This window comes from Ctenopharyngodon idella, chromosome 15, assembly GCF_019924925.1.
Source record: "Ctenopharyngodon idella isolate HZGC_01 chromosome 15, HZGC01, whole genome shotgun sequence".
In the NCBI taxonomy this organism is placed as follows: Eukaryota; Metazoa; Chordata; class Actinopteri; order Cypriniformes; family Xenocyprididae; genus Ctenopharyngodon; species Ctenopharyngodon idella.
Window position 1 is genome coordinate 38,367,129 of NC_067234.1, and position 26,456 is coordinate 38,393,584.

General features: G+C 37.3%; 1 protein-coding gene across 4 annotated transcripts; it reads left to right on the forward strand.

Annotated features, from left to right (window-relative positions):
- Nucleotides 1-25,238, forward strand: LOC127496094 (protein FAM131A-like). 4 transcript variants are annotated; one of them, XM_051863713.1, is made up of 6 exons: nucleotides 1-184; nucleotides 11,099-11,232; nucleotides 16,127-16,220; nucleotides 17,968-18,150; nucleotides 21,874-22,005; nucleotides 23,516-25,238. In XM_051863713.1, the coding sequence occupies exons 1-6, from the start codon at nucleotides 130-132 to the stop codon at nucleotides 24,031-24,033; spliced, it is 1,116 nt and encodes a 371-aa protein (XP_051719673.1). In that variant the 5' UTR covers nucleotides 1-129; the 3' UTR covers nucleotides 24,034-25,238. The 4 variants fall into 4 exon arrangements, with proteins under 4 accessions (XP_051719673.1, XP_051719676.1, XP_051719674.1 ...); XM_051863716.1 differs by lacking the exon at nucleotides 11,099-11,232 and having other exon boundaries at nucleotides 2-184; XM_051863714.1 differs by lacking the exons at nucleotides 1-184; nucleotides 11,099-11,232 and adding an exon at nucleotides 13,278-13,531.
- The last annotated feature ends 1,218 nt before the right edge of the window (nucleotides 25,239-26,456 follow it).

A 26,456-nucleotide genomic window follows, 5' to 3' on the forward strand; every position in this document is an offset into this window, starting at 1 on the left:
TGCTTTTCATCCTTTAATGCCTCCAGCTCGCGCTCAGGAGAACGGAGCTGTTCGCTCACGGAGGGCTCTTACCGGTGTGTGTTTGGACTTCACGGGGGTGTGAACGGAACCGAGCCGCGGGAGACGCAAATGCGTGAGAGCTCGAGGAGAGAAACGCTGTCCATCCGCCCCGCGTCATATAGAGGTGAGATTCACTATATAACACTACAGCAAACCATATGCATGCACACACACACACACACACACACACAAGCACGTTATATATATATATATATATATATATATATATATATATATATATATATATATATATATATATATATATATATATATATCTATCTCAGATTCTTTGAAAGAGGTGGTATCAATAAGCAAAACAGCTGTTTAGTCTCTGTCAAGGGCAATTTATGAAGAACAGCAGAATAGTCTGTACATGTTTGAAGAATATATGTGTTGGTAATGACAGTTTAGTCTGTTTTAAGAACTGCAGTTTGTTTCTGTGTTTTTTTGGGAGAAAGGTAGTTTATCTGTACATGTGTTGCAGTCATCAGTTTAGTCTGTCTGGGTTTGAAGAACAACAGTTTGCATTTGTGAGAAAAGCTGGTTTAGTTTGTATGTGTCTGAAAGAACAACAGTTTTGTTCTGGACAACAGCTTAGTCTGTATGTGTTTGGGAGATTTCAGGCATATTAGTATGTATATGTGTGGCGAACAGCAGTTTTTAGTGTGTTTTGTGCATGAAGAACAGAGTTCATATGTGTGTGGAGAAGGTGTTTGGATTTGAGAGAAATGGTAGTCTGTATGTGTTTGAAGAACATAAGTTTTGTTTCTATGTATCTGAGAGGAGGGTAGTTTATGTGTTGCAAACATTAATTTAGTCTGTCTGTGTTTGAAAAACTGCAGTTCAGTCTTTATATATGTGGCAAACAACTGTTTAGTCTTTGCATTTGTGAGAAAAGCTGGTTTCATTCATGTGTGTGTGGGAGAACAACAGTTCAGTCTGTTTTTGTTCGGAGAACAGCTTGTTAAGTCTGTATATTTGTGGTGAACAAGTTTTTAGTGTTTGTGTTTAAAGAAATGTAGCACTTAAAAATAAAGTATCTTTATGGCCATTGATGGTTCTATTTAGAATCTTTAACATCCATGGAACCTTTAAATTCCACAAAAGGTTCTGGAAAACAAGAATGTTATTCAAAATGGTTCTTTTAAGAACTGATCACTGAAAGGTTCTTTGGGGAACCAAAAATAGCATTGCATCAAAAACCCTTTTTGAACCGTTGTTTTTAAGAACAGTTTAGTCTTTGCATTTGGCAGAAATCCAGGTTTAGTCCGTGTGTGTTTGGGAGAACAGCGACTGACCGGTTTTCCTTCATCCTCCAGCAGCGCAGGACTTGAGTTGAGAAACTAGTGCAGACAGGATGTTTGTGAGAACGGCAGGAGAGAGAGATGGAGGGAAGGCTACGCGAGCGCTTCTTAGCATTTAAATCAGTTCATGCTTTACATTTTGCCACGTAATAACCTGGAGCATGGGCTGCGTCGCCTCCAGAACGCCAGTAGGTGAGAATCGCACCCTCCGTTTTCCTCTGAGCATGAAAAGCAGGCGTGAACGGCTCACATCAGAGCGCGTTTCTGAAACCTGAGCTCGACTGCAGCCCACACACACTTCTGATGGAGAGCGAGAGAGATGTGCACAAACTGCAGGCTTTTTTCTGCCCTAGAGTGCTTGCGAGTGCATGGATGCAGCGTGTACGAGCCGATCGCAGTGTTTGGATGATCAGGCCAGGTTACGGAGGGTTTGCACGCTTCTGCATGCATCTGCATTAAACCTGCATCAGTGCTCGTTCATCACATGGTGGATTCTCGGATCAGGTTACATTAGAGAAGCTTGTGCTTCATTGTACGTGCGGCAGGAGTGAGGCAGTCATGCTGCATGTACAGTACGCAGTAAACCAGCAGCGTTTTGCCCTTGTCCCTGTCTTTGTTTACAGCGTGTCGACGACAATTACAGCCATTTCATCCTTCAACTACAGCACTTTTATGTCCTGGAGGATGATTTGTATTCAAAATAACAGGCTTCAGGTTTTTATTTAATTTATGAAGGTCACATTAAAAGTGCATTGGAAACTTTTTACAATCCATTTATATATTTTTCTTACTTTTCAAATGATTAGGCTATATGTAGCTATAGATTTTAACCCCTTTTGACCCAGATTAAGGCAGTTTTCAAACATAAAAAATCCATCTTAAAAGATTAATTATTAAACTTTTGGAGCTATGAGTGTGAATAAACCATTTCAGAATTTCAGTGTCTATTTTTTTATATATCAAAAAATGTTTGAAATGTCATTGCAATTAAGCACTATATAAAATTCAGTGACATTTTTTGCATGACGTTACTGAAAAAAAAATTGACAGAATATAAATCTATATTTGAATATGAATACATGCAACTAGTGCTTATTCGTTTAATTCTGTCAATCATGATTAATGTCCAGGTCTTTCCCCACATTCCCTACAAGAAATGAGTACGGAAAAAACTAAATCCAACGCCTTTCCACTCTGGGAGTCCCGAACAAATGACCTCAGATTTATTTTCACCACGCAAATCGTTTTTTAATCTTGTGTTGTAATTATTAATGACATATCAGGATACTGGGGCCATTCAAAACCTGCATGCGCCATTACCTCTGTAGCGTGAGAGTTGTCCCGTTAATTGCTGATAAACGTGCTGGTTAAGGTTCGGCATCCTCGCTGTGACAGGAGAGATAACTGATCATGTTCCTTTACCTGTGAAGAATTATACTGCACTTACAGTAAAGGTTCTTTATTGGCATTTGAGGTTCCATCCATTCCACAAAAGGTTCTTTATAATGGAAAAAGGTTCTTTAGATGATTAAAATGTTCTTCACACTAAGAAAAAATGGTTCTTCTCAAAAGGGTTAGTTCAGCCAAAAATAAATTTTTTTGTCATGTCATGTCGTTTCAAACCCGTAAGACTTTAGTTCATCTTCGAAGACACAAATAAAGATATTAAGAATTGTGTGAATTATTCATATTTTACACACAGGAGAACTAATTCACAACACGAGCAAACACACTTGAATTTGTTCTTAACCTCCTTCTAAGGTTAATGTATTTTACACAAGTGACCGTGTGCACAAGGTTAGTAATTTGCATAAACACGCCCAAACATGTCCATATAAGGGCTTTCCACAGTTATTTTTCCCTTCACTCTTATAAGAATAGGATTCTCATTTTATTCCAAAATGTTTGAAATGTTATTGCATTTAAATGCTCTATGAAATTTGATGACATTTAGTCAAGTTCGCTAGAATGAATTAGCATGTTGCTAGCATGTTTTAGCACATTGCTAGCATGATTTAAGTTGTTAGCATGAATTAACGCATTGTTAGCATGATTTAGCATATTGCTAGCATGTTTCAGCATGTTACTAACATGAATTAACATGTTACTAGCATGTTTTAACATTGCTAGCATGAATTAGTACATTGTTAGCATGATGCAGCATGTTGCTAGCATGTCTTAGTACAATAGGTGCGTCCCAATTCGCGTACTTATACACTATTCTATGACGTTTTTAAGTACAAATAGTGTGAGTTGTGCGTTTACACAGAAAATTCCAAAAAGAAAAAGTGCACTTTAAATACCCGGATGATGCACTAAATTAATGGAAAAAACGAAGTGTGGAATGTTGGACACTTCATGCACTCAACTGTCGCAGCTTTAATTGCGTTGCAGAAGGAGAGGGGGTATCTGACTCTGTTGTTAAATGACAAAATAACCTTATACAATTCACTTATACATGGATGAGTACATAGTGCATAAGTACATAGTATATAAGTGCGTCATTTGGGACGCAACTATTGTTAGCATGAATTAGCACGTTATAAACAAGTTTTAACACATTGGTAGCATGAAATAGCATGTTGCTAGCATGATTTAGCATACTGCTAGTATGTTTAGCACAGTTAGCATGAATTAGCATGTTAGCAAATTTTAATATTGTTACTATGAAATACTGTTGCTAGCATGTTTATCACAATGCTAGCATGAGTTAGCATGCTGTTAGCATGTTTTAGCATATTGATAACATGAATTAGCATGTTGTTAGCATGTTTTAACACATTGCTAGCATGATTTAGCATGTTGCTAGCATGTTTTAACATTGCTAGCATGAATTTGTACATTGTTAGCATGATTCAGCATGTTGCTAGCATGTTTTAGTACAATAGGTGCGTCCCAATTCGCATACTTATGCACTATTCTATGACGTTTTTAAGTACAAATAGTGCGAGTTGTGCATTCACAGAAAATTCCAAAAAGAAAAAGTGCACTTTAAATACCCAGATGATGCCCTAAATTAACGGAAAAAAAACAAAGTGTGGAATGTTGAACACTTCATGCACTCAACTGTCGCAGCTTTGCAGAGGTAGAGGGGGTATCTGACTCCGTTGTTAAATGACAAAATAACCTTTTACAATTCACGCACTACATGGATGAGTACATAAGTACATAAGTACATAGTATATAAGTGCATCATTTGGGACGCAACTATTGTTAGCATGAATTAGCATGTTATAAACAAGTTTTAACACATTGGTAGCATGAAATAGCATGTTGCTAGCATGTTTTAACACGTTACTAGCATGAATTAACATGTTACTAACACGTTTAACACATTGCTAACATGAATTAGCACATTGCTAGCATGATTTAGCATGTTTTAGCATATTGATAACATGAATTAGCATGTTGTTAGCATTTTTTAACACATTGCTAGCATTATTTAGCATGTTGCTAGCATGTTTTAATATATTGTTACCATGATTTAGCATACTGCTAGCATGTTCTAGCATATTGTTAGCATGAATTAGTATGTTAGCAAGTTTTAACATTGCTACCATGAAATACTAGCTGCGTCCAAATTCGCGTATTGTTGCGCAGGTACTACATTTGAATTTAAATTTACTTCACGACCGTTGAAAAAGTATGTTCTATATAGTACGAATGCATGTAGTATGAATGAATTCGGACAGACTACATCCGCTATGTTGTTACTGTCACATGACCTTCCAGCGTCAGTTACATCCCTTCAACTTCATTCACAAATCCTCACCCATGGCCTCATGGGATAGTAAAGTGTCCATCGTATGCGCACTTTAGAATCTCGCCGGAAGTAATACGTCATCTGGGTACTTTTCGCCTACTGTTTTTTTTTAATACTATATAGTAGAGAAGTATTCGATTTCGGATGCAGCAACTATGTTGCTAGCATGTTTAACACATTGCTAGCATGTCCTAAGCTAGTTGCTAGGCTTTGCTAGTAATAGATGCTTGGTGAATGAAACTTAAATACTCTATTAGAGTTATTGTATAAAAGTTTTGACCCCCTCAATGAAAGTTTATTGGATTTTTCATAGTTTTGATCATCCATTTGATCATCCACCCGTAAGTCTGATCAGTTAGAAAAGCTATAGCAACCCAAGTCAGACCGCTCTGAAGCTCTTGGAGGAGATACTGACTAAATCTAGTCTCAGAAGAAAAAGCAGCTTTTAGTATGTTGGTTTTGTCAAGTTTGATGTAAACTTCATCAAATATGAGACAAATTCAAATTCTGCTCAATTATAAAGTCACTTAGATTCAGATATAAAGCAGTTTTGTCTCAAAAATGAATTGCAAGAATAATGACTTTCAAAGAGGCTTGCTTCGCCTTCCAAAAAAGTGGCAAAAGTAGCAGCGGAGTGAGATTACATCAGCTTTGACCTGAGATCGGCCACGCATTTTAAGTTCTGCTGTCATTCCGGAGAGGACAAGGACGGAAGACTCGTTTCGGTACGGTTATCAGGACAAGGACGGAGAGTACGCTCATAAAAGCGCTTCACTGTGAAATGTATATATCGAGACTGAGTGAGGTCATCTCTTTCGCCCCAGATGGCTCGGCCCGCCGGTGGCCTGGAGTCTGTCCGCGGCCTGGTGTGGGGCGGCGACCAGATGGATTTGATACGGTTTGCTAGAGAGGATCGTGTGTTCGAGGACCAGGGATTTGGAGAATGTTTAGCACCGAAGTGCTCTGAATACTGTACACAAGAAGGCTGCAGCTTTATTTTTCAGCTCTCAGTCTGGCTCTCATCAGGTGGTGCTTCTGTTTGATTTGTTTGTGGGTCACTCCGCTAGAACTAAGCGTCTGTAAAATCGTGTCGGTGAGTCAGCGAGGCACCCTATCGATTTCATGCAGAGACGCTAAAGTTGGAGTCCTGCTGGTGTTTTTGTAGATAATATTGGCCTCTCTGTTTTCAGCAACAGGTCTGGCAATCAATCTGCCATTAGTTTATCCAGAGAGAGTAACAGGGTGAATCTCACGAAAATATCTCTAGGTTAAGTTTCACTTCAGGATCAAAACAAAATAGAAAATTATATATAATTTGCATAACGAAATGTCATATGAAGAGACCAGAGTCCGTTTTTTTGAATGGATGTCAATGGAGGAGAGGCTTCACTACTTGATCCCATAAATTGCTTTTGAGGGAAAACGGCTTATAATGAATCGACAGCCTATTGGCTAATCTTCAACATGTTTGCTCTTAAACACTAGTTTTGGATTGATCTATTTTTATAGTTTACACTGGGGAAAAAATGCAGTTTTATAAGAGAAGTCACGGATAATTGCATGGCAGGTATAATTCAGTTTACGGCACTTCTCATTCATTTCTATGGTATCCGCAAACAGTGACTGACTGTCGCACAACTCTAAACGAAATTCAATGACGTCAAGGCTGTAATGTGATTGGTTATCAAGGCACATGTGATCCAAGTTGCCCATTACTCCCGATATTCCCTTGTATCTCCCAATAATACAACCATATACACACTCGCCGGCCATTTTATTAGGTACATCTGTTCAACTGCCCATTAACGCAAATATCTAATCAGCCAATCACATGGCAGCAACTCAATGCATTTAGCCATGTTGACATGGTCAAGACGATCTGCTGAAGTTCAAACTGAGCATCAGAATGGGGAAGAAAGTTGATTTAAGTGACTGAACGTTGTTGCTGATCTGAGTTTTTCAGAAACTGCTGATCTACTGGGATTTTCACATACAACTATCTCTAGGGTTTACAGAGAATGGTCTGAAAAAAAAGATCCAGTAAGCGGCATTCTGTAGATGAAAATATCTTGTTGATGCCAGATGTTATCAGACTGGTTCGAGCCAAGTGTGCCGCATATGTCCTGAAAAGTGAAGCCAAAACATTTTGATTGCCCCCTGGTGGCTGGCTGCAGTATAGGTCATAAACCACGCCCTCTCCATGTAATCGAATGGGACACGAGCCAAACTAAAAAATTCAATTACACTTCAAATTATTTTTTTTTCTGAAGATGGTTTGTGTTAATTTTTAGGTAGTTCTTATTACTCTGAAGTATGGTTCAAGTGTTCGTTTTTCCAGTAAGTTTGGATTTAGTTGCTATAAAACGGGAAGTTTCGAGTCGGAAGTTTGAGCTCCACCTCAGGATCACTACTGCACAGACTTGGGCTCCGAACTATGCAACCGCCAAGGACCTTTTCTGGGATATTTTGGATTTGTTTGTTTACAGCGGAAGGAAGTGGAGACGTGTTGTCCATTTTTCTTCACAGTCTATTGTTCGAGCTGATAGAAAGGCAACAGTAACTCAAATAACCACTCGTCCAACCTTGAAGCAGATGATCTACAGCAGCAGAAGACACACTGGTGACACTCCTGTCAGCTGAGAACAGGCTATAATTCACACCAAAACTGAACAATAGAAGATTGGAAAAACCTTGTCTGGTCTGATGAGTCTCAATTTCTGCTGCTATATTCAGATGTTAGAGTCAGAATTTGGTGTAAACATCATGAAAGCATGGATCAATCCTGCCTTGTATCAACAGTTCAGGCTGCTGCTGGTGTAATGGTGTGAGGGAGATTTTTCTTGCCACACTTTGGGCCTCTTCGTATCAATTGAGGATTGTTTAAACGCCTCAGCCAACCGGAGTATTGTTGCTGACCATGTCCATCCCTTTATGACCACAGTTTACCATCTTCTGATGGATACTTCCAGCAGGATAACGCACAAGCTCATATCATCTCAAACTGGTTTCTTGACCATGACAATGAGTTCAATAAACTCAAACGGTCTCCACAGTCACCAGATCTCAATCCAGTAGAGCAGCTTTGGGATGTGACGGAACGGGAGATTCACATCATGGATGTGCAGCCGACAAATCTGTGTGATGATATCATGACAATATGGATCAAAATCTCCAGCACCTTGTTGAATCTGTGCCATGAAGAATTAAAGCAGTTCTGAAGGCAAAAGGGGGTCTGACCCGATACTAACAAGGTGTACCTAATAAAGTGGCCGGTGAGTGTATGACCTGGATGTGTTCTTGGCATAATCATGAGGTTCGCCCATTAAGTTAAATGGTGTTATTGAGAGAAACTAACACCACTGCTGGAGTCCAGACTGACTGATGGACCGCCGCGGTCGCTGACATCCGTCACTGTTATTGTCTGCATGTATTGGGTTTTATTGAAACTCATTAGGGAAGAGGTTTGAGACCAGGTGAAACCCAACCTGATTCGAGCCCGGGGTGTTAACGGGACACAGATCAGCAACGCAGGAGAGCGAGCAAAACCTCAGGGCTTTAACCTCTGACCTTTCCCATTTATCTCTATCGGTCAAATGTGTGTAATGTCTAGTATCAAAGGATCCTCTGGAGTGCATATGTCTGGTTCATATTTCACCCTGAAATCAAAAGAAAGAACTGAGAAATTATATGTTGCAATAAGGAATTACATTTGTTTGCATTGTGACATTTTTTCATGACAATTAAGGATATTTAATGTCTAAATTATCATTATTATAATGTGTTCGGATATTTTACTTGTAAATTTTGTCATTTTAATTATTGTCCAGGCTGATATATATAGTGTTTTTATAGTCCGCATAATTTTTACACACATTTTATACCTTTTTTTTTTTTTTTGGCATTACTGTCATGAGAATTGTTTTTTTTGTTGTTGTTTGCATTAAAATAATGTGAATTGGTGAGGGCAATGGTTAATTTTCATGATATTATATTGATAAATGATAAATATAGATTTTAAATATTGTTACAGTGCTTAGTGGTCCTACATATAGGCATTTTCTTTATGTAAAATGTAATTTCTTTTCTTTTTTGGGGATGATTTTGTGATGAAATATAGCCTGTTCAGACACCTAGAATGAAAACTATAATGACAATATCATTCCTTGTTATCGTTATAGTTGTGGTGTGGATTCTGCTATACTTTAACATTTAGAACGAAAAGAAAATACAAACAAAATGATCCAGAATGGTTTGTTGAACACTATAGTTGTTTCCCATCGACATGTTTCTTCTGTAGTCAACATGCGCTCTGGCTGGTGTAAGTGTTAATGATTTGGGCCGTGTAAATATTCCCACACATGCACACAGGAAATGATGTCATCTTGCTCCATTAAGCCTCACCTAAGGGAGTGTAGCGTTTGACATTTGATGTGAGGCGGCCTGCGGTGTTGATCCGTTCGGGTCCGCGTGTCTGTGACGTGTGAGTCAGTCGATCAGGGACAGAGATGCTCGAGCTGGTGCGTGGAATTAAATGATACAAAATCAGTGTCATGTATGAATGGATCTTTTTAAATAGTCTTTTTTCAACGTCACTAACTTCACAAAATTTATTCCTGTAAGACTCTTGTTGCATCACGCAAATCCAGCCAGTCAGTTTAGAGTTTTCCAGATGAAGAAGGTGCATGTTTGTGTGCATCAGTAGCAAATACTAAAGCAAAAGTTTGTGTTTGGCCATATAGGTTGTAAATGCATCTTGACTGCATGTTCATGCATGAGTGCATTAGAGAAACACATCTGCTGCTCTGCCATGGTAACCAATCAAATGAAGTGATCAGGATGGGCTCTACTGAAACAGTTGATATGTAGAATTAGGGAGGCCAGATGACCATGATTTAAACAGGAGAAATAGTCTATCTATCTATCTATCTATCTATCTATCATGTCTGACATTTTTCTTTTAAATGAGCATTTTTATGTTTTTAATTTTTCTCTTATCAGTGACATTTTTGAAAATAAGTAACAGCCTTTTTATTGTCATTAAAGTGATATTACTGAACCTAAACATAGAAGCCTGATAAAAATGCTCATTAATTAATTAATTTATATTTATTTTATTATATCTATCTATATTTAAATGTATAATTTATTATATGTAAATACATAAAATGTTACTGTTATTGTTGTTATTATTATTGTTACTGTTCTTTTTTATTGTTGTTGTTATTATTATATTTTAATTAATATAAAATAATCAATATGATAATATTATTTATTTATATAATATCTTAATATCTATCAGGTATTTTAAGTAGCTATATATGTGGATGTATATATAAATACACACACATACATGTATATATTTAAAAAATATTGTGTGTGTGTGTGTGTGTGTGTGTGTGTATATATATATATATAATATATGATTTATATTATATATATAAATATTATATATTTTTGTTAAATATATACATGTATGTATGTGCATTTATATATACATAATAATTGTACACAGTGCACACGCATTATGTAAACACAAACTTTTATTTTGGATGCGATTAATCGCTTGACAGCATTATTTTATATATATATATATATATATATATATATATATATAATATTAATTCATGTAAATAATATTAAATAGCACAATAATAATATCAATCATATTAAATGTTATTATTTATTTATATAATATCCCAGTATCAATCATTTTTAGGTAGCTATCTATAGTTTTATATATAACTATAATATTATGATATGTAAATAATTACAATTATAATATATTCTTTAAATTATAATATTTTTATTTGTATAATATTAATATAATATAATTGCTTTTATAATATTATAATACTATGTATATAAGACCCCAGTAGCAGTCAGATATTGATGGTTTGGTTGCCATGGCAGTGTGTGTTGGGTCGTTGGGTCAGTAGTGAGTGGCTCAGCATCCTCTCCTGCTTCCCCACAGTGGCGGGCGACAGGTTGCGTGTGGACTGGAGCCCGAGGAGTTCCTACTCCGACCTCGTACTGCTGGGCAACACACGGACCAGTTTGGCGCGCGGCCTGGGCACGACATTTGGGTACTCGGACCGTTACCTCAAGGTGCCAAAGTTCCTCTCAATCTGTTCCATATCCATTTATATTTCACAGCGTCCGGAAACGGCGCTCGCCCTTTTCCTTCCTCTGTTATTCGCCCACCGTCGAGCGTCGGCGGGTTAGAAAGTGAAAAGTGGGCCACAGATTCTGCTTCTGCCATCTCGCTCCAAGGCCTGCCGTTCACGAGCTATTTCTGTCATCATTATATGGTTAGCGGTCGCGCTGCACCCTACATTCACATAACGTCTTCCAAACGCCCTCACTTGTGGCTGCGCGCGCGTCATGAGAGCAGCGCGAGGAAGCGAAATGCTGCTGTCAGATCTGAGCTGATTAAGACTCAAAACGAGTTTCTGAGCGATTCAGCGTTCGGAGCAGAAAATTGTTTTCTCAGCTTTTCTCGGATTGATAATGACCTAATTAACCGGGGCCAATTGCGCTGAACTCGGTTCCTCGCTCTGACTTTCATTAAATGTTCACTAGTTAGTTGTCTAATCATTCACGAGTCATTCTGAGTAATTAGCAATTAATTTTTAATGTGGTTTTTTAAAACCGAATTCACAGCGTCGCTGCACTAATGTGTTTTGCCTTTAAACAGTCCCGCTACAGTGAATAAATCCACAGGACGTCTTCAGGGTTTCAGCATGTAAAAACACTGCTTTTTCTGTTTATATCAGTATGTATAAATTTCATACTTATTTTATATTTAAATTTATATATAATACTATATTTATATATAATCCTATATTTAGACTATATAATACTATATTTCTCTAATTAAAAGTATAAAAAAATAATTTATTTAAAATATTAATATATAATATCGCAGTTTTAGTTAGGAAAATGGTTATTTTATATAGTGTAAATTTAAATATTAAATAAGTATATATAAATTATATATTATGTGTCTATAAATTTTATGTGTAGAATAGAATAGATGAAGATAGAATAGAATAGAATAGAATAGAATAAGATAGAATAGAATAGATGAAGAGAGAATGGAATAGAATAAATGAAGATAGGATAGATGACGATAGAATAGACGAAGGTCGAATAGAATACAATAGAATATACAAAGATAGAATAGATGAAGAGAGAATAGAATTGACGAAGATAGAATAGATGAAGATAGAATAGAATAGATAAAAATAGAATAGAATTGATGAAGATAGACTACACAAAGATGGAATAGAATTGACGAAGATAGAATAAAATATAATTGATGAAGATAATACAATAGAATATATGTAGATAGAATAGAATTGATGAAGATAGAATAGACGAAGATAGAATAGAATTGACAAAGATAGGATAAAATAAAATTAATGAAGATAATACAATAGAATAGGTGAAGATAGAATAGAATAGGTGAAGATAGAATAGAATTGATGAAGATAGAATAGACAAAGATAGAATAGAATTGACGAAGATAGGATAAAATGAAATTAATGAAGATAGAATAGAATACAATAGAATATACGTAGATAGAATAGAATAGACAAAGATAGAATACTTCAGTGCATTGGAACACAAATAACAGTCTTGACTAGATGGAGAGAACAGGAATAGAATAGAATAGAATAGAATAGAATAGACAAAGTCCAATAAAATATATGTGTGTGTGTGTTTGTGTGTGTGTATAGTATAAATTTAACTAATAAAATATATCGTATATCAGATAAATGTGTATTTTATACAGTAGGTAAGTATATCCAATATTTTTATTAATATACATATTTTTTTCTAATCAGACCTATGACCCATTTTTGAGTTATGACCCACCAGTAGAGAATCATAGTAACATAAATAAAGTAATACAAAATAAGTAATATAAAAATATAAGCACTGTAAATTGAACAGTGGTGTGGTGCCGCAAAACAGGAGGATCTAATTGTGGATCTCATGAGAGAGAGAGAGAGAGAGAGAGAGAGAGAGAGAGAGACGGAGAGACGGAGAGACAGGTGTCATGGCAGGGAATGCAGTTGGTGTGTGTGTGTGTGTGTGTGTGTGTGTGTGTGTATAAGTGTGTGTGTTGCATGTGCGTAACGTGCTGTTTGCATGTGTGTTCATGAGAGAGAGAGCGAGAGAGAGACAGTAACCCTGATCAAATGTGCTGCATGTGACGTCATCGAGCATCCATTCCGCCGTATCCTTGGAGAAATCATTCCATGGTGACTGGTTGCTATAGAAATGCTCGTTTCCCTCCAAGTTCCAGTGGAATAACGTGGTGTGCGCTCGACGTGGCATGTCGGTGAGGACGGACTCCATGGAGAAGCTTTTGTTCCTGTGTGGAGGGAGCGGAGAGCCGGTATCACTGCTCAGTATTCATCATTCCTGCCTGTCTGTGTGTGTGTGTGTGTGTGTGTGTGTGTGTGTGTGTGTGTGTGCGCGTGCGTTTGAGAGGCAGATGTTTGGGAATGTTCTGAATCGGGTCTTTGGTCGTTTGCCGTGTTCGTGTGTCTCTGAATCGCAGGACCCGTGGGGTTGGTGTCCCCGTTGATCACTGTCTGTTGCTCTGATGATATTGCATTGCATTCCAGCCTCACAGACAGACGGATGAGACTCCTGATGTCGACCTGCTCGTTCACAGCGCTTGTGCTTTAATTACTGTGTGTTTGCTGTTAGAAAACCTGTGGATCTGTGTGTGTGTGTGTGTGTGTGTGTGTGTGTCTCCGTCTCTCTGCTCAGAGGGTTGGTTTGCATGCAAATAGAGAAGTCAAGATTCAGTCCGACACTAGATTAGAGTAGAATAGTCTATTCTGTTTTGATGTTTTGCAGTCTACTCTAGTCTAGTCTGCTGTTATCTGTTCTGTTCGATACTGTTCAATTCTGTTCCATTTTATTCTATTCTAGTCTACTGTACTCATATCCATCTAGTCTAGAACTAAGTCCTCTTTTATTCTATTCTGTTCTATTCAATTTTGTAGTATTTCTCCTATTCCCTCCATCGAGACTGTTATTTTCTGTTCTGCTGCACTGAGGTTCATCTATTCTATTCTATTCTATTCTATTTTTTATATTCTGCTCTTTCCTCTTCATCTGTTCTATTCTGTTCTGTTCTATTTTATTCTATTCCTATTCCCTCCATTTAGTCAAGACTTATTTTCTGTTCTGCTGCATTGAAGTTTGTCTGTTCTGTTCTATTCTATTCTAGTTATTTCTATTTTATATTCTGTTCTTTTCTATTCAGCTGTACTCATTCTCTTCATGTGTTCTAGATTTTTATTGTCTGTTCTACTGCACTGAATTTCTTCTATTCTGTTCTATTCTATTCCATTCTAGTTTATTATTTTCTATTCTATTCTGTTATATTTTATCTTCATCTGTTCTATTCTATCTTCGTCTGTTCTATTCTATCTTCTACTCTATCTTTATCTGTTTTATTATATCTTCTATTCTATTCTATCTTCATCTGTTCTATTCTATTTTCATCTATTGTATTCTATTTTCATCTATTCTATTCTATTCTATTCTAATTTCATCAGTTCTATTATATCTTCATCTGTTCTATTCTATCTTCTACTCTATCTGTTCTATTATATCTTCTATTCTGTTCTATCTTCATCTGTTCTATTCTATTCTATCTTCATCTATTCTATTCTATTTTCATCTATTGTATTCTATTTTCATATATTCTATTCTATTCTAATTTCATCTGTTCTATACTATTTTCATCTATTCTATTCTATTTTCATCTATTGTATTCTATTTTCATATATTCTATTCTATTCTAATTTCATCTGTTCTATACTATTTTCATCTATTGTATTCTATTTTCATCTATAGTATTCTATTTTCATCTATTCTGTTCTATTCTAATTTCATCTGTTCTATTCTATTTTCATCTATTCTATTCTAATTTCATCTGTTCTATTACATCTTTGTCTGTTCTATTTTATTCTGTCTTCATCTATTCTATCTTCATCTATTCTATCTTCATTTATTCTATCTTCATCTGTTCTATTCTATCTTCATCCATTGTATTGTAACTTCATCTGTTCTGTTCTACTCTATCTTCATATATTCTATTCTATTCTATTCTATTCTATTCTATTCTATTCTCCAGTGAGTGTCTGGGCTGTGGTTGATGTCACTGTTTAACGGAGGTAACAGGTCACCAGCTGCAGTTTTAGTAAACAAGACGACTGTAAAATGGCAAAAGATCCTTTAAAAAGCTCCTGCTGAATGGAGTTCATTGAATTTGTGCTGTTTTCCTGGGCTTTGGCTCTTCAGGGACTGAATCTCAGCTTAGCGCTCAGTAGGGCAGTAGGCGACGGTCTGTACGTCTGCAGGAGTGTGTGTGTGTGTGTGTGTGTGTGTGTGAACGACAGCAGACTGTAATAGTGTTATTACCTCCAGCTCATGTAGGGATTTTAAGCGTGTATCTCGAGAGCTCTCAGGGACGGAGCTCGCGTGCTTTTTATTTCAATATGTATCCGTTGTTATTTTGCCGCCCGCTCCATTAATTTTGCCATGACGTGTTCGCTAATGTGTTTAACCTCATACCTGCTCAGGAGGGTTCAAACACGCCAGGTGCACGTGCCGACCGCGAGTCCCTGTGGATACTAAAGACACGAACGACTCGACACAGAAACACATGTGACCTTACACACGCACCGTAACCTCTACAGTCTCATGGTAGGTGAAGAAAGGCAGCTTTGCTCTTGAGGGATTCTCACTTAGAGACAGAATATTGCAATATTTGGCTGCAAAATCCAGCGAAAAAAAAAATCCCACAGACGCACATTGCAGGAAGAACCCGAGCCACATCTACAGATCAGAAGATCACAGAGACTTGAGCATTGCCGTAGCAAAAATAAATATTAAGTCTTTATAGACAAAAAGATGAGAAATGAAACTGTTCTTTTAAGCTTTAACTCAGTGTTTTGTTGTCTTCTCTCAGGTAAATGTTGAGGACAGCAACGACATGTTACCTAAATCAAGACGAGCTCTCACCATTCAAGAGATCGCAGCGCTGGCTAGATCTTCACTTCACGGTAAAAACACACAGATCACGGCTCTCTTGATTACTTTCATTGGTTTCTTTGACAATAACTGTGATCCTACTCCCAAACCATATTTAAACATATGTGTAGACAATTATTTGTGATAAAAATGTCTTCATGATCTGTCATTGAAATATAATGATTCATTTGCTTTTCTCTAAAAACAACTTTCTTTTTTCTAAAGTCACATAGATCGCACAGGATTCTGGTTAATGTTAAAGGATTAGTTCACTTCAGGATTAAAATTTCCTGATAATTTACTCACCCCCATGTCATCCAAGATGCTCATGTCTTTCTTTAGTCAAAAAGAAATGAAGGTAGTGAAGTGCAGCTTCAAAGAGCTCTACATGATCCCAGACGAGGAATAAGGGTCTTATCTAGATAAACCATCGGCCATTTTCTAAAAAAAAATAAAAATTATATACTTTTTAACCACAAATGCTCATCTTGCACTGCTCTGCGATGTGCCACGCATTACGTAATCATGTTGGAAAGGTCATGTGATGTAGGCGGAAATACCGCGGTAGGGCGAAAAACTAATTTTCTCATCCAACTTCAAAATCGTCCGACATCGTTGTTTTACCTTTTTTTTTTTTTTGTAAAGGCCATTTTACTTGGTCTTTGCATGTTCACTTTGTAGACACTGGATCGGTACTTCTGCCTACGTCACGTGTGACCTTTCCAACATGATTACGTAACGTGTGGCACATCGCAGAGCAGTGCAAGACGAGCATTTGTGGTTTAAAAGTATATAATTTTTTTTTTTTTTTTTAGAAAATGACCGATGGTTTCTCTAGATAAGACACTTATTCCCCGTAATAATGCTGTCACCTGTTGGAGTTTGGGAGTTTGGGTTTCTTGGGTTCCTTGCCGCTGTCGCCTTTGGCTTGCTTAGTTGGGGACACTTGACATTTGACTTGACATTTGATATTCAACAGTGCTTTGATCTGCCTGCATTGACACCATTCTTTAAGAGTTGCTGTGCAGCCAAAATTATATACCAGTTATCACTGTAAAGCTGCTTTGACACAATCTACATTGTAAAAAGCGCTATATAAATAAAGGTGACTTGACTTGACTCGTCTGGGATCATGTAGAGCTCTTTGAAGCTGCACTGAAACTGACATTTGGACCTTCAGCCTGTTGAACCCCAGTGAAGTCCACTATATGGAGAAAAATCCTGGAATGTTTTCCTCAAAAACCTTCATTTCTTTTCGACTGAAGAAAGAAATACATAAACATCTTGGATGACATGGGGGTGAGGAAATTATCAGGAAATTTTAATTCAGAAGTGAACTAATCCTTTAATGTTAACCAATAGTCAAATACCTGTTTAGCTTATATTAAGCTGCTGTTGTAGGCGTTGCACCTCATTAAAACCTTGTCAATAGTTAACAGTAATTTAATGATGATTAATGGTGGTGTAATAAAAGTTACAGCAACAATGGAAAAATAACAATAGATTTGATAATGAAGCATCTCCATTGGGACACATTGAGGTGCTGTATTGTTCTCATAATATAGGTCATTTGGTCTCCACAAAGATCACAAAACCTGACCCTCACACACACACCTTACATAGAGATACAAGAGATCTTCACGGTAAACACACACGCGTGCTTTTCATTGCACGTGACGAGTCCTTTGTGTCGCACTGACTGACACCGTGACAGTGGCCTGCATTAGTCCTCATGTATTATGCAGCATTCGGGTCGCTGACCCCTGCGTCTGTGTGCAGGTATCTCGCAGGTGGTCAAAGATCATGTGACGAAGCCCACGGCGATGGCGCAGGGGCGCGTGGCCCACCTGATCGAGTGGAAGGGCTGGTGTAAACCCACCGACACTCCCAGCGCTCTGGAGTCCCACCTCACCTCATACTCTCATCTGTCCGAGGGCGAGCAGGAGGCGCGCTTCGCTGCCGGTCAGTGACCTCTAGACAACCGGTCCTTATTTAATCACCTCCAGTATTTTAGGCATGTCACAGTATAAACATTTCGGTTTCTTTGTTACACTGTAATTATACATTTAAGTACTGAGTAATATTAAGTTACTATAGGGTTATGATTAGGCTTTGTTTTGTTTTAGGGTTAGTTGCATGTATTATTTATAGTTATTATTATAATAATTACATGTTACATATGTAACAATGACACTGTAAAATAAAGTGTTATCAAATTTTCACATTACGATAACTGCTAAAGCTTTTATCATGGTATACAGTATTGAAATAAGATACAGAAGCTAAAGTTTTATCCAAAGTGCATGGCATGGAGGCGCTGGTGCGATCGCTTGGATTTTTTGTAATCAACTTAAAATATGCCGTCATTTTTTACAGATAAGAGTAATACATCATTCAAAACTGTAAAGTTTCTTTTATTTGTGTAAACTCACAATAACAAGAAAACGTTGAGTCTTTGTAAAATAAAGAAAACAAACAGAATGAGCTTTCTGCCGTCTCTGTCTCTGTGAACTTGAGCGCGTCAAAAAAATAAACCAAAACTCAGCATATACTTGCCTTACAAACAAGAGAAATATATCTATATAAAGCTTGAAATGTCAAGTAATTGTCAACCAATTCAAGTAGAAAACAAATATTCTCAGATTATGTAATCTGTAGGAAACGTACGTATAGGCGTGTCCACTACTGCATCATCATCTCTGCAGCCTGAAAACACAGAAAACATTCTCAATTAATTATTGAAATGTTAAACAGTCTCCTTACTGTTTTTTTCACGACGCGTTCATAATCATTACTTTTGCCGGTGCACTGTGGCAAGCTTTAAGTGTGTGCTTGAGTGCTGATTAGACTATGTATTATATGTAGGCAATTACAGGCTCATTATTATGATTTATATGGCTAATTAATATACATATGCGATTAGTCGACTAATCGCTTAAATGAGCTAGTGTTGTGAAAAGTACCGACTTCAGTACCAAGTCGGGAATGACATTTTAGAAAGGTGATGATACCAACATTTCCTTCTAGCATTTTGAGCGCTGTTAAACGGATTCGTAAAGACCTCTGATTGGCCATTATGTTCACATGCTCAACAGATATGTCTGTGATTGGCTACAATGATCAACACTTCAAAAACATGTTGTAAATAGACATCTTTGAGGGCCGAAGACCAATCAGAGAGCCTATAATGACCCCTGTCCATCGTTGAAAGTGCCTGCAAGCACCTTTGGGCAGTTTTGATCTAATGGTTAGAGAGTCGGACTTATAACCCGAAGGACGCGGTTTCGAGTCTTGGTACCAGCAGAAAATATAGGTGTGGGAATCAGAATCGTAATGGGAAAATTTCTTATGACTCCCAACCTTACCTAAACATCGTTGCAGACCAGGTGGACACTGCAGAAGCCAAATGAGGCAATAAATAATCATTCTGTTGCATTAAAACTGCCCAACCCAGTCTGATTAATGGAGAAATCACTCTTGATGATCTCTTTGGTCTCTTTTTAAAGAGGACACTCAGATTAATGCAGAAGTGAAAGCAGCTTCAAAAAAATGAAAGAGTAAAAGAGTTATAGAAGTTTACTGTAAAGCAGATGTACTTAGTTTTTAAGTTAACAAATAATACCTAATTTATGATGATTACTAAAAATGTGAAAGGGAAAAAAGGCAATAAATAAAGCGAGCCAAGGAATAGTGACAGTTAACAGGCTAGTGAAGTAATCAGACTTAATTACACTTCCTTAACAATTCATTCATTTCCTCACAATTCCCATCTGCACCTCTGAACTTCCCCAGCATGAGGAAGAGGTTAGACAGGAGCCCGTCTGCTTTCCTCAGCTCGTCTCTCTGAAGGTTACTTTCTGTTGCTCTCTGCTGTGACAAAGCGTTTTCTCTCAGCAACGGCATGACGAATTATGGGCAAACCTGAGAGGAATTCATTCACCGCTCGCTCTCTCTCTCTCTCTCTCTCTCTCTCTCTCTCTCTCTGTCAGTCAATGTCGTAGGATTTCCCTTTTCATAAAGTGACTAAATAGTCATGTCATTTTGTTTGTCTGTGAGTTTTTCGTGTGTACAGTATATGTCCTTGTCAATGTGTGTGTTTGTCTGTTTACTGCAGAAACACACACACACACACACACACACACACACACACAGTGATGCAGTGGGTGAAATTGAACTCTAGGAAAACTGCCAAACCTCAACAAAACTTGCTGTGTGTGAGTGTTTGCTGACGAAGCCTTAGCAAAGGGTGAAAGATGAATGGAAGGATGAATCTCTGAATTAACTTGTGTTGAGAGAGAGAGAGAGAGAGAGAGAGAGAGAGAATATATTCAGAACATTGATCTGTTTGTTTCTGAAGCCTGACATGTCAAATTCTGACTCAAAAGATCACATTAGGGGCGGGGCCATCTGTTTGACTGACCAATGACAGACAGGGGAAGGGTTTTAATACTCTGATTATTTTTGCAGCGGCATAGAAATTAAGTTTGTTTTTTGTGAAATTCATTAATTGCTAATTTCCATACTGGTTCATTCTTGTTAGTGCTGGTTTAATGCTGGTCATCTGGGTTATTCAGATGTACCTGGTTGACCAAAAAGTTTTTATTATTATTATTTTGCTTTTGTGTTTTTGCTATTTTATTTAATTTATTAATTATTTAATTATATATATATATATTTTAATGTAATTTAATTTAATTTAATGTTATTTTATTTTGCTCCTATTGAAAGTAATTATTTTGCTTTATTTTTATTTTTGCATCTATTGAGATTTTAATTATTTTGCTTTATTTCACTTTTATTGAACTTTAATTTTGCTTTATTTTATTTTAATTGTTATTTTTATCTTATTCTATTTTGCACCTATTGAGATTTTATTTGTTATTTTGCTTTATTTTTTTTGAGTTATTTTACTTTATTTTATTTTAGTTTTGCTTTTATTTTTTGTATTTTTTATATTATTATTTTGCTTTTGTGTTTTTGCTATTTTATTTTTTAATCTAATTTAATTTACTGTTATTTTATTTTGCACCTATTGAGATTTTAATTGATATTTTGCTTTATTTTATTTTGCTTTTATTTTTATTTTATTCTATTTTGTACCTATTGAGATTTTAATTGTTATTTTGCTTTATTTTATTTTGGCAACTTTTGAAATTGTAATTATTTTGTTTTTTAATTCATTGCGTATATATATCTCTGCTTACACTGTTGTTATTTTACTTTATTGTACTTATTTAGCAATTTCTCATTGTACGCAGATGTACACTTCTGTGGTACAAATATAGTTTTTGTCCTGCGATTAAACCATAGAAACAGCGAGAGCTTTAATTAGCTAATTGCCTCTATAACTCAATCACCACACATATGTGAGCATGTCTGGACAGAGCTGTGTGTGATATGAGCTGCTCAGCAGTGGTGAGGTCACTCCTTGCTCACTGCGGACACTACTATGATGTCATAACAATTTCAAATTTAGGCAGTGTTTCATTTTGAATGACCTGTCAATCAAATGTGGGTTCTATGTGGCAGCCAATAAGAAGAATCTATCATCCTGTCTCCACAGTGACACATCATTCACACCCCCTGCTACATTTGTTCAAATTACTGCAGTGCCTAGCAACCGATATATGTGATCTAGTTATAAATGATGTATGTAATTTCATTAGTTGTATGTGTTTTTATCAGGGGTGGCAGAGCAGTTTGCCATTGCGGAGGCAAAGCTTCGTGCCTGGTCTTCAGTGGATGGGGACGAGTCTAACGATGATTCTTACGATGAAGATTTTCTACCTGCAAATGATCCCGTTACACAGAGCACAGGTACACAGACACATTCACATTCATAAAACTCTCTAAAATCTGATCGGCTGATCAAAATCAGTGTTCAAAAACACCTGCACACCTCTTAGTGGATTTGACGTCTATATTGATGCACCAAGTTGCTATTTATTTCAATATTGTTAATGGATGTAATGATTTATTGATTTGTTATAGCATCTAATTAATATTCTTGAGTTTTGTTTTTTAATTAAGGCTAATGGTGCCTTTTTCTTTTTCTCTCCCCCTCAAACTAAACGCAGAAACGCAGCACAGACATTATTGTCCTAGTGCCCTACTTTCATTCAGAAAACATCTCTTCCCCCCCGCCTCCCCTTTAGTTTTGCTCTCCGCCGCTATTTGATATCCCAGCATTCATTTCTCCTGCAAGTTTAATGTGTTCTGCTACAGCAGACCGTAGAGAGAGAGAGAGATTGAAGGGAATAAAGTTGTACCACATCTAGCTTGTTTCTTTGTACAGCTACAGTTTGCAAGTTTACACCATGTTCCTGGCACGAAACATTTCCAGAGCCAATTAAAGGGATGAAAAAAACTGTCATCAATTACATACCCTCATGATGTTCCAAACCCATAAGATATTTTAATGAAATCTGAGAGATTCCTGTCCTTCCATTGACAGTCCACGCAACTAACACTTTGTCTCTTCAAAATCTTAAAATTAATCCATATGAATCAAGTGATTTAGTCCAAATTTTCTGAAGAGACTCGATTGCTTTATATGATGAAATGATTACATTTAGGCTTTTATTCACATATAAACATTGATCAGCGAACATAAACAGAAGGATGCGTAAGAACAAACCTCAGTGGTTCTTGGTGAAGCTCAAACGTGATGCGTAACATGAGAATGAACCTCATTGGTTCTCGCTGAAGCTCAAACGTGATGCGTAACATGAGAATGAACCTCATTGGTTCTTGTTGAAGCTCAAACGTGATGCGTAACACCAGAATGAACCTCATTGGTTCTTGCAAACACGATTGAGCTTCCATTTACGACAACTGATGTGTGAGTTTATTAATGTTTATATGTGAATAAAAGCCTAAATTAAATCTGTTCATCATATAAAGTGAGCAAGTCTCTTCAGAAAATTTGGACTAAACTGCTCGATTCACATGGATTAGTTTTATGGCCTCTTTATGAACTTTTTGAAGTGTAAATGTGGGAGTTGCATAGGCTGTCAACAGAGGAACAGAAATCTCTCAGATTTCAATAAAATATCTTCATTTGTGTTTCGAAGATGAATGAAAGTCTTACAGGTTTGGAATGACGTGAGGGTGAGTAAATGATGACAGAATTTTCATTTTTGGGTGAACTAACCCTTTAAAACAATGATAAACTATTTGCAAGTCGGGTGAGGGAAAAATAAACGTAATTCTTTCTCTGAAAGTCTTGCTGTTTTATCATGTACAAATATGCAAACATTCTTAAAACAAAAATATTGATTAAAATCTTTGTAGTGCTTTGATTCTAACACACCTGTTGTCTCCTCAGATCTGTCCTCGTACCCTCATTACCTGAGGGATCTATTACACACTCAGGTGTGTCAGGCTCACCTGCGGGGTCGAGGTCTGTGTGAGGCCGAGAGCGGGGTGGGAGCTGACCTTTCACCTCCTGTGGGGTCACCGGGGTCGCCGTCGGAAACGCTCTGCTCCAGCATGTACAGCTTGGACGAGAGACACCCGTTGCTGCGGGACCTCGGCCGCCACGTGGACTCGCCCGCCGCCGACCTCACCGCCAAGATTCTCAGTGCTCTTCAGGGAGGGGAGGAGCTACTGTTGGCCCGCCTACACAGGGCGGGGCACAGACGAGGCCACTCCCCCTGTTGCTTGGAAACATATTCCGAGACATTCGAAGACGAGGACACGCCTTGTAAGGACTGTGGAGGCGGAGTCTGCCTTCCGCCTGAATATTCCGCACGTAGAAAGGTGTCGGACGTGGCCTCGTCTGGCATCGTCTCGCTCGACGAGGAAGACGTGGACGCGGAGGAAGAAGAGCGAGAGGAACAGTGACGTCTCTCAGCCTGACGTGACGTGCATGTTTATTTTGGACTCCGCCCACTAATTTGCATTTTGCTCCGGGCGTCACTTGCTCTCGTGGTTTGAACTTTTAACTCTGTTTTTTCGTTATCGACTTTCAACGCGAGACTGAATTTTGGTTCTCAGGCTCTCAAAAAAAAAAGCATCTTGATGAACTAAAAAACAAAAGGTTTCACAAAAAGGAGGAACATAAGACTGACGTTGACCTAATTATCGCTGCATGTATTGCAAGTGCCGAACTGAACTTAAAATCATAAATGTTTGGATCTGGACGTCCAGTTGTTTAGCACGGTTTGTGGATTTGGCTGTTGTATAATCCTGCTCCTTATGTGACATCAGGCCCCATTGCATTCTGGGTCTTGATCACATGACGCCTGTTCCCTGGTCCCCGGTTGCATCTTTTGGGCATGGCTTGCTGACTACGTCAAACTCACTATCTGATCTGTCACTGTCGCTTATGAAGCGACGCACGAATGCAGAATGTTTATACCGTGACAGAAAGATGTATTTCAAAACATAGAATGCGTAAGAATACTGACGATCAAGTTATGCTTTTTTTCTATTATTATTATTATTATTATTATTATTAGGTAACACTTTATTTTACAGTATCCTTGTTACACGTGTTACATGTACTTATTATAGTAATAACAGTAAATTATGCATAATTACATGCAACTAACCCTAAACCAAACCCTAACCCTATAGTAAGTACATGTCGTTAGTTATTATTAATCAATGCTTAATTTTATAATTAAACTGAAACAAGGACACCTCAAAATAAAGTGTAACCTTTTAATATTATTATATTTAATTTGATTCATATTCTTGAATGGAACTTTTTCACGTTTGGTTTAATTTTTAAAAGCATTATTGTCTTAAGACGAACACAATGAATGTTTAGGAGTTGATCCAGTGTTGTGGAATCGATGTGAGTTTCGCGCAGTTTGAAGGACTTTCGGAGAGTTGCTCTATTTTTGTACTGTGTGGTTTTTGCGGTGAATTGCCTATTTGGACTAAGTGAGTAACGCTGTGGTTTGTTCACAAGATGCTTGTTGATTGCTTTCTTTCTTTCTTTCTTTATTTATTTCTCTCTCTCTTTCCGTCTCTGAATTATCACTGTGTGATATTGTCTACATCAGGAAAAAAAAATAATACTAATGTGAAAAAGAAACAAATGGCCCTTTTTCTTTATTTGTCTCTGGAGAGGGAATTTGTGTGCTGTATAATTTTGTTACCGTCGTATGTCCTCGTTTTGTTCTTTGCGTTCGGTAAATGTCAAGCACTCTCTCTTTTTCTATAAGGGCCACTTTTATTCTCAGACATTCCCTTGTTACCATGGAGATACATGATTCACAAAGAAATTATGGCTATAGTCAATCAGACAATTCTGACAATCTAATTAGCCCACTCACACACACACACACACACACACACACACACACACACTCAGACGCACACAGCAAAGACGCATGTTTCTTGCATTCCTGCCCTGAGTTGCCCTAAGCAGTTTTTTGTTGTTAGTTTGTGTATAGAGTGTTTGTATAAGATTTCTCCCGTTTACTCACCCTCATGTCATAAAAAACATTATTTTTTTTTCTGTAGAACACAAAAGGCTGTTCAGCTGAATGTTCATGCTGCCCTTTTCCATGCAACGATCACATTACAGTGACCAGGGGCCATCAAACTCCAATATTTAGTGCATTATATTCAACGAAAACAAGTCATTATTAACTGAACTGCGGCTCTCAAATCTCATTTGTGTTTACATATTCAAATATAGAGCTTGTCTGCCAAGTAGGACATCAGATAACACTCTAAAAATTGGCTGAGCGTAAAAAAAAGTAAGACTTTATTATGTTTTTATCTTAAAGGAACACTCCACTTTTTTTGAAAATAGGCTCATTTTCCAGCTCCCCTAGAGTTAAACAGTTGAGTTTTACCGTTTTCGAATCCATTCAGCCGATCTCTGGGTCTGGTGGAACCGCTTTTAGCATAGCTTAGCATAGTTCATTGAATCTGATTAGACCGTTAGCATCTCGCTCAAAAATGACCAAAGAGTTTTGATATTTTTCCTATTTAAAACTTGACTCTTCTGTAGTTACATCGTGTACTAAGACCGACGGCAAATGAAAAGTTGCGATTTTCCAGGCTGATATGGCTAGGAACTATACTGTCATTCCGGCGTAATAATCAAGGAACTTTGCTGCCGTACCATGGCTGCAGCAGGCGCAATGATATTACACAATGTAACTACAGAAGAGTCAAGTTTTAAATAGGAAAAATATCAAAACTCTTTGGTCATTTTTGTGCGAGATGCTAACGGTCTAATCAGATTCAATGAACTATGCTAAGCTATGCTAAAAGTGGTACCGCCAGACCCGGAGATCGGCTGA

What these genes read in the sequence shown, in the direction of transcription:
- LOC127496094 (XM_051863713.1), top strand. Translation starts at nt 130, where the DNA reads ATGCGTGAGAGCTCGAGGAGAGAAACGCTGTCCATCCGCCCCGCGTCA. An exon ending in GGCTAGATCTTCACTTCACG is followed by an intron (nt 16,221 to 17,967) that starts GTAAAAACACAC and finishes GTCTGTGTGCAG; the next exon opens with GTATCTCGCAGGTGGTCAAA. An exon ending in TCCCGTTACACAGAGCACAG is followed by an intron (nt 22,006 to 23,515) that starts GTACACAGACAC and finishes TTGTCTCCTCAG; the next exon opens with ATCTGTCCTCGTACCCTCAT.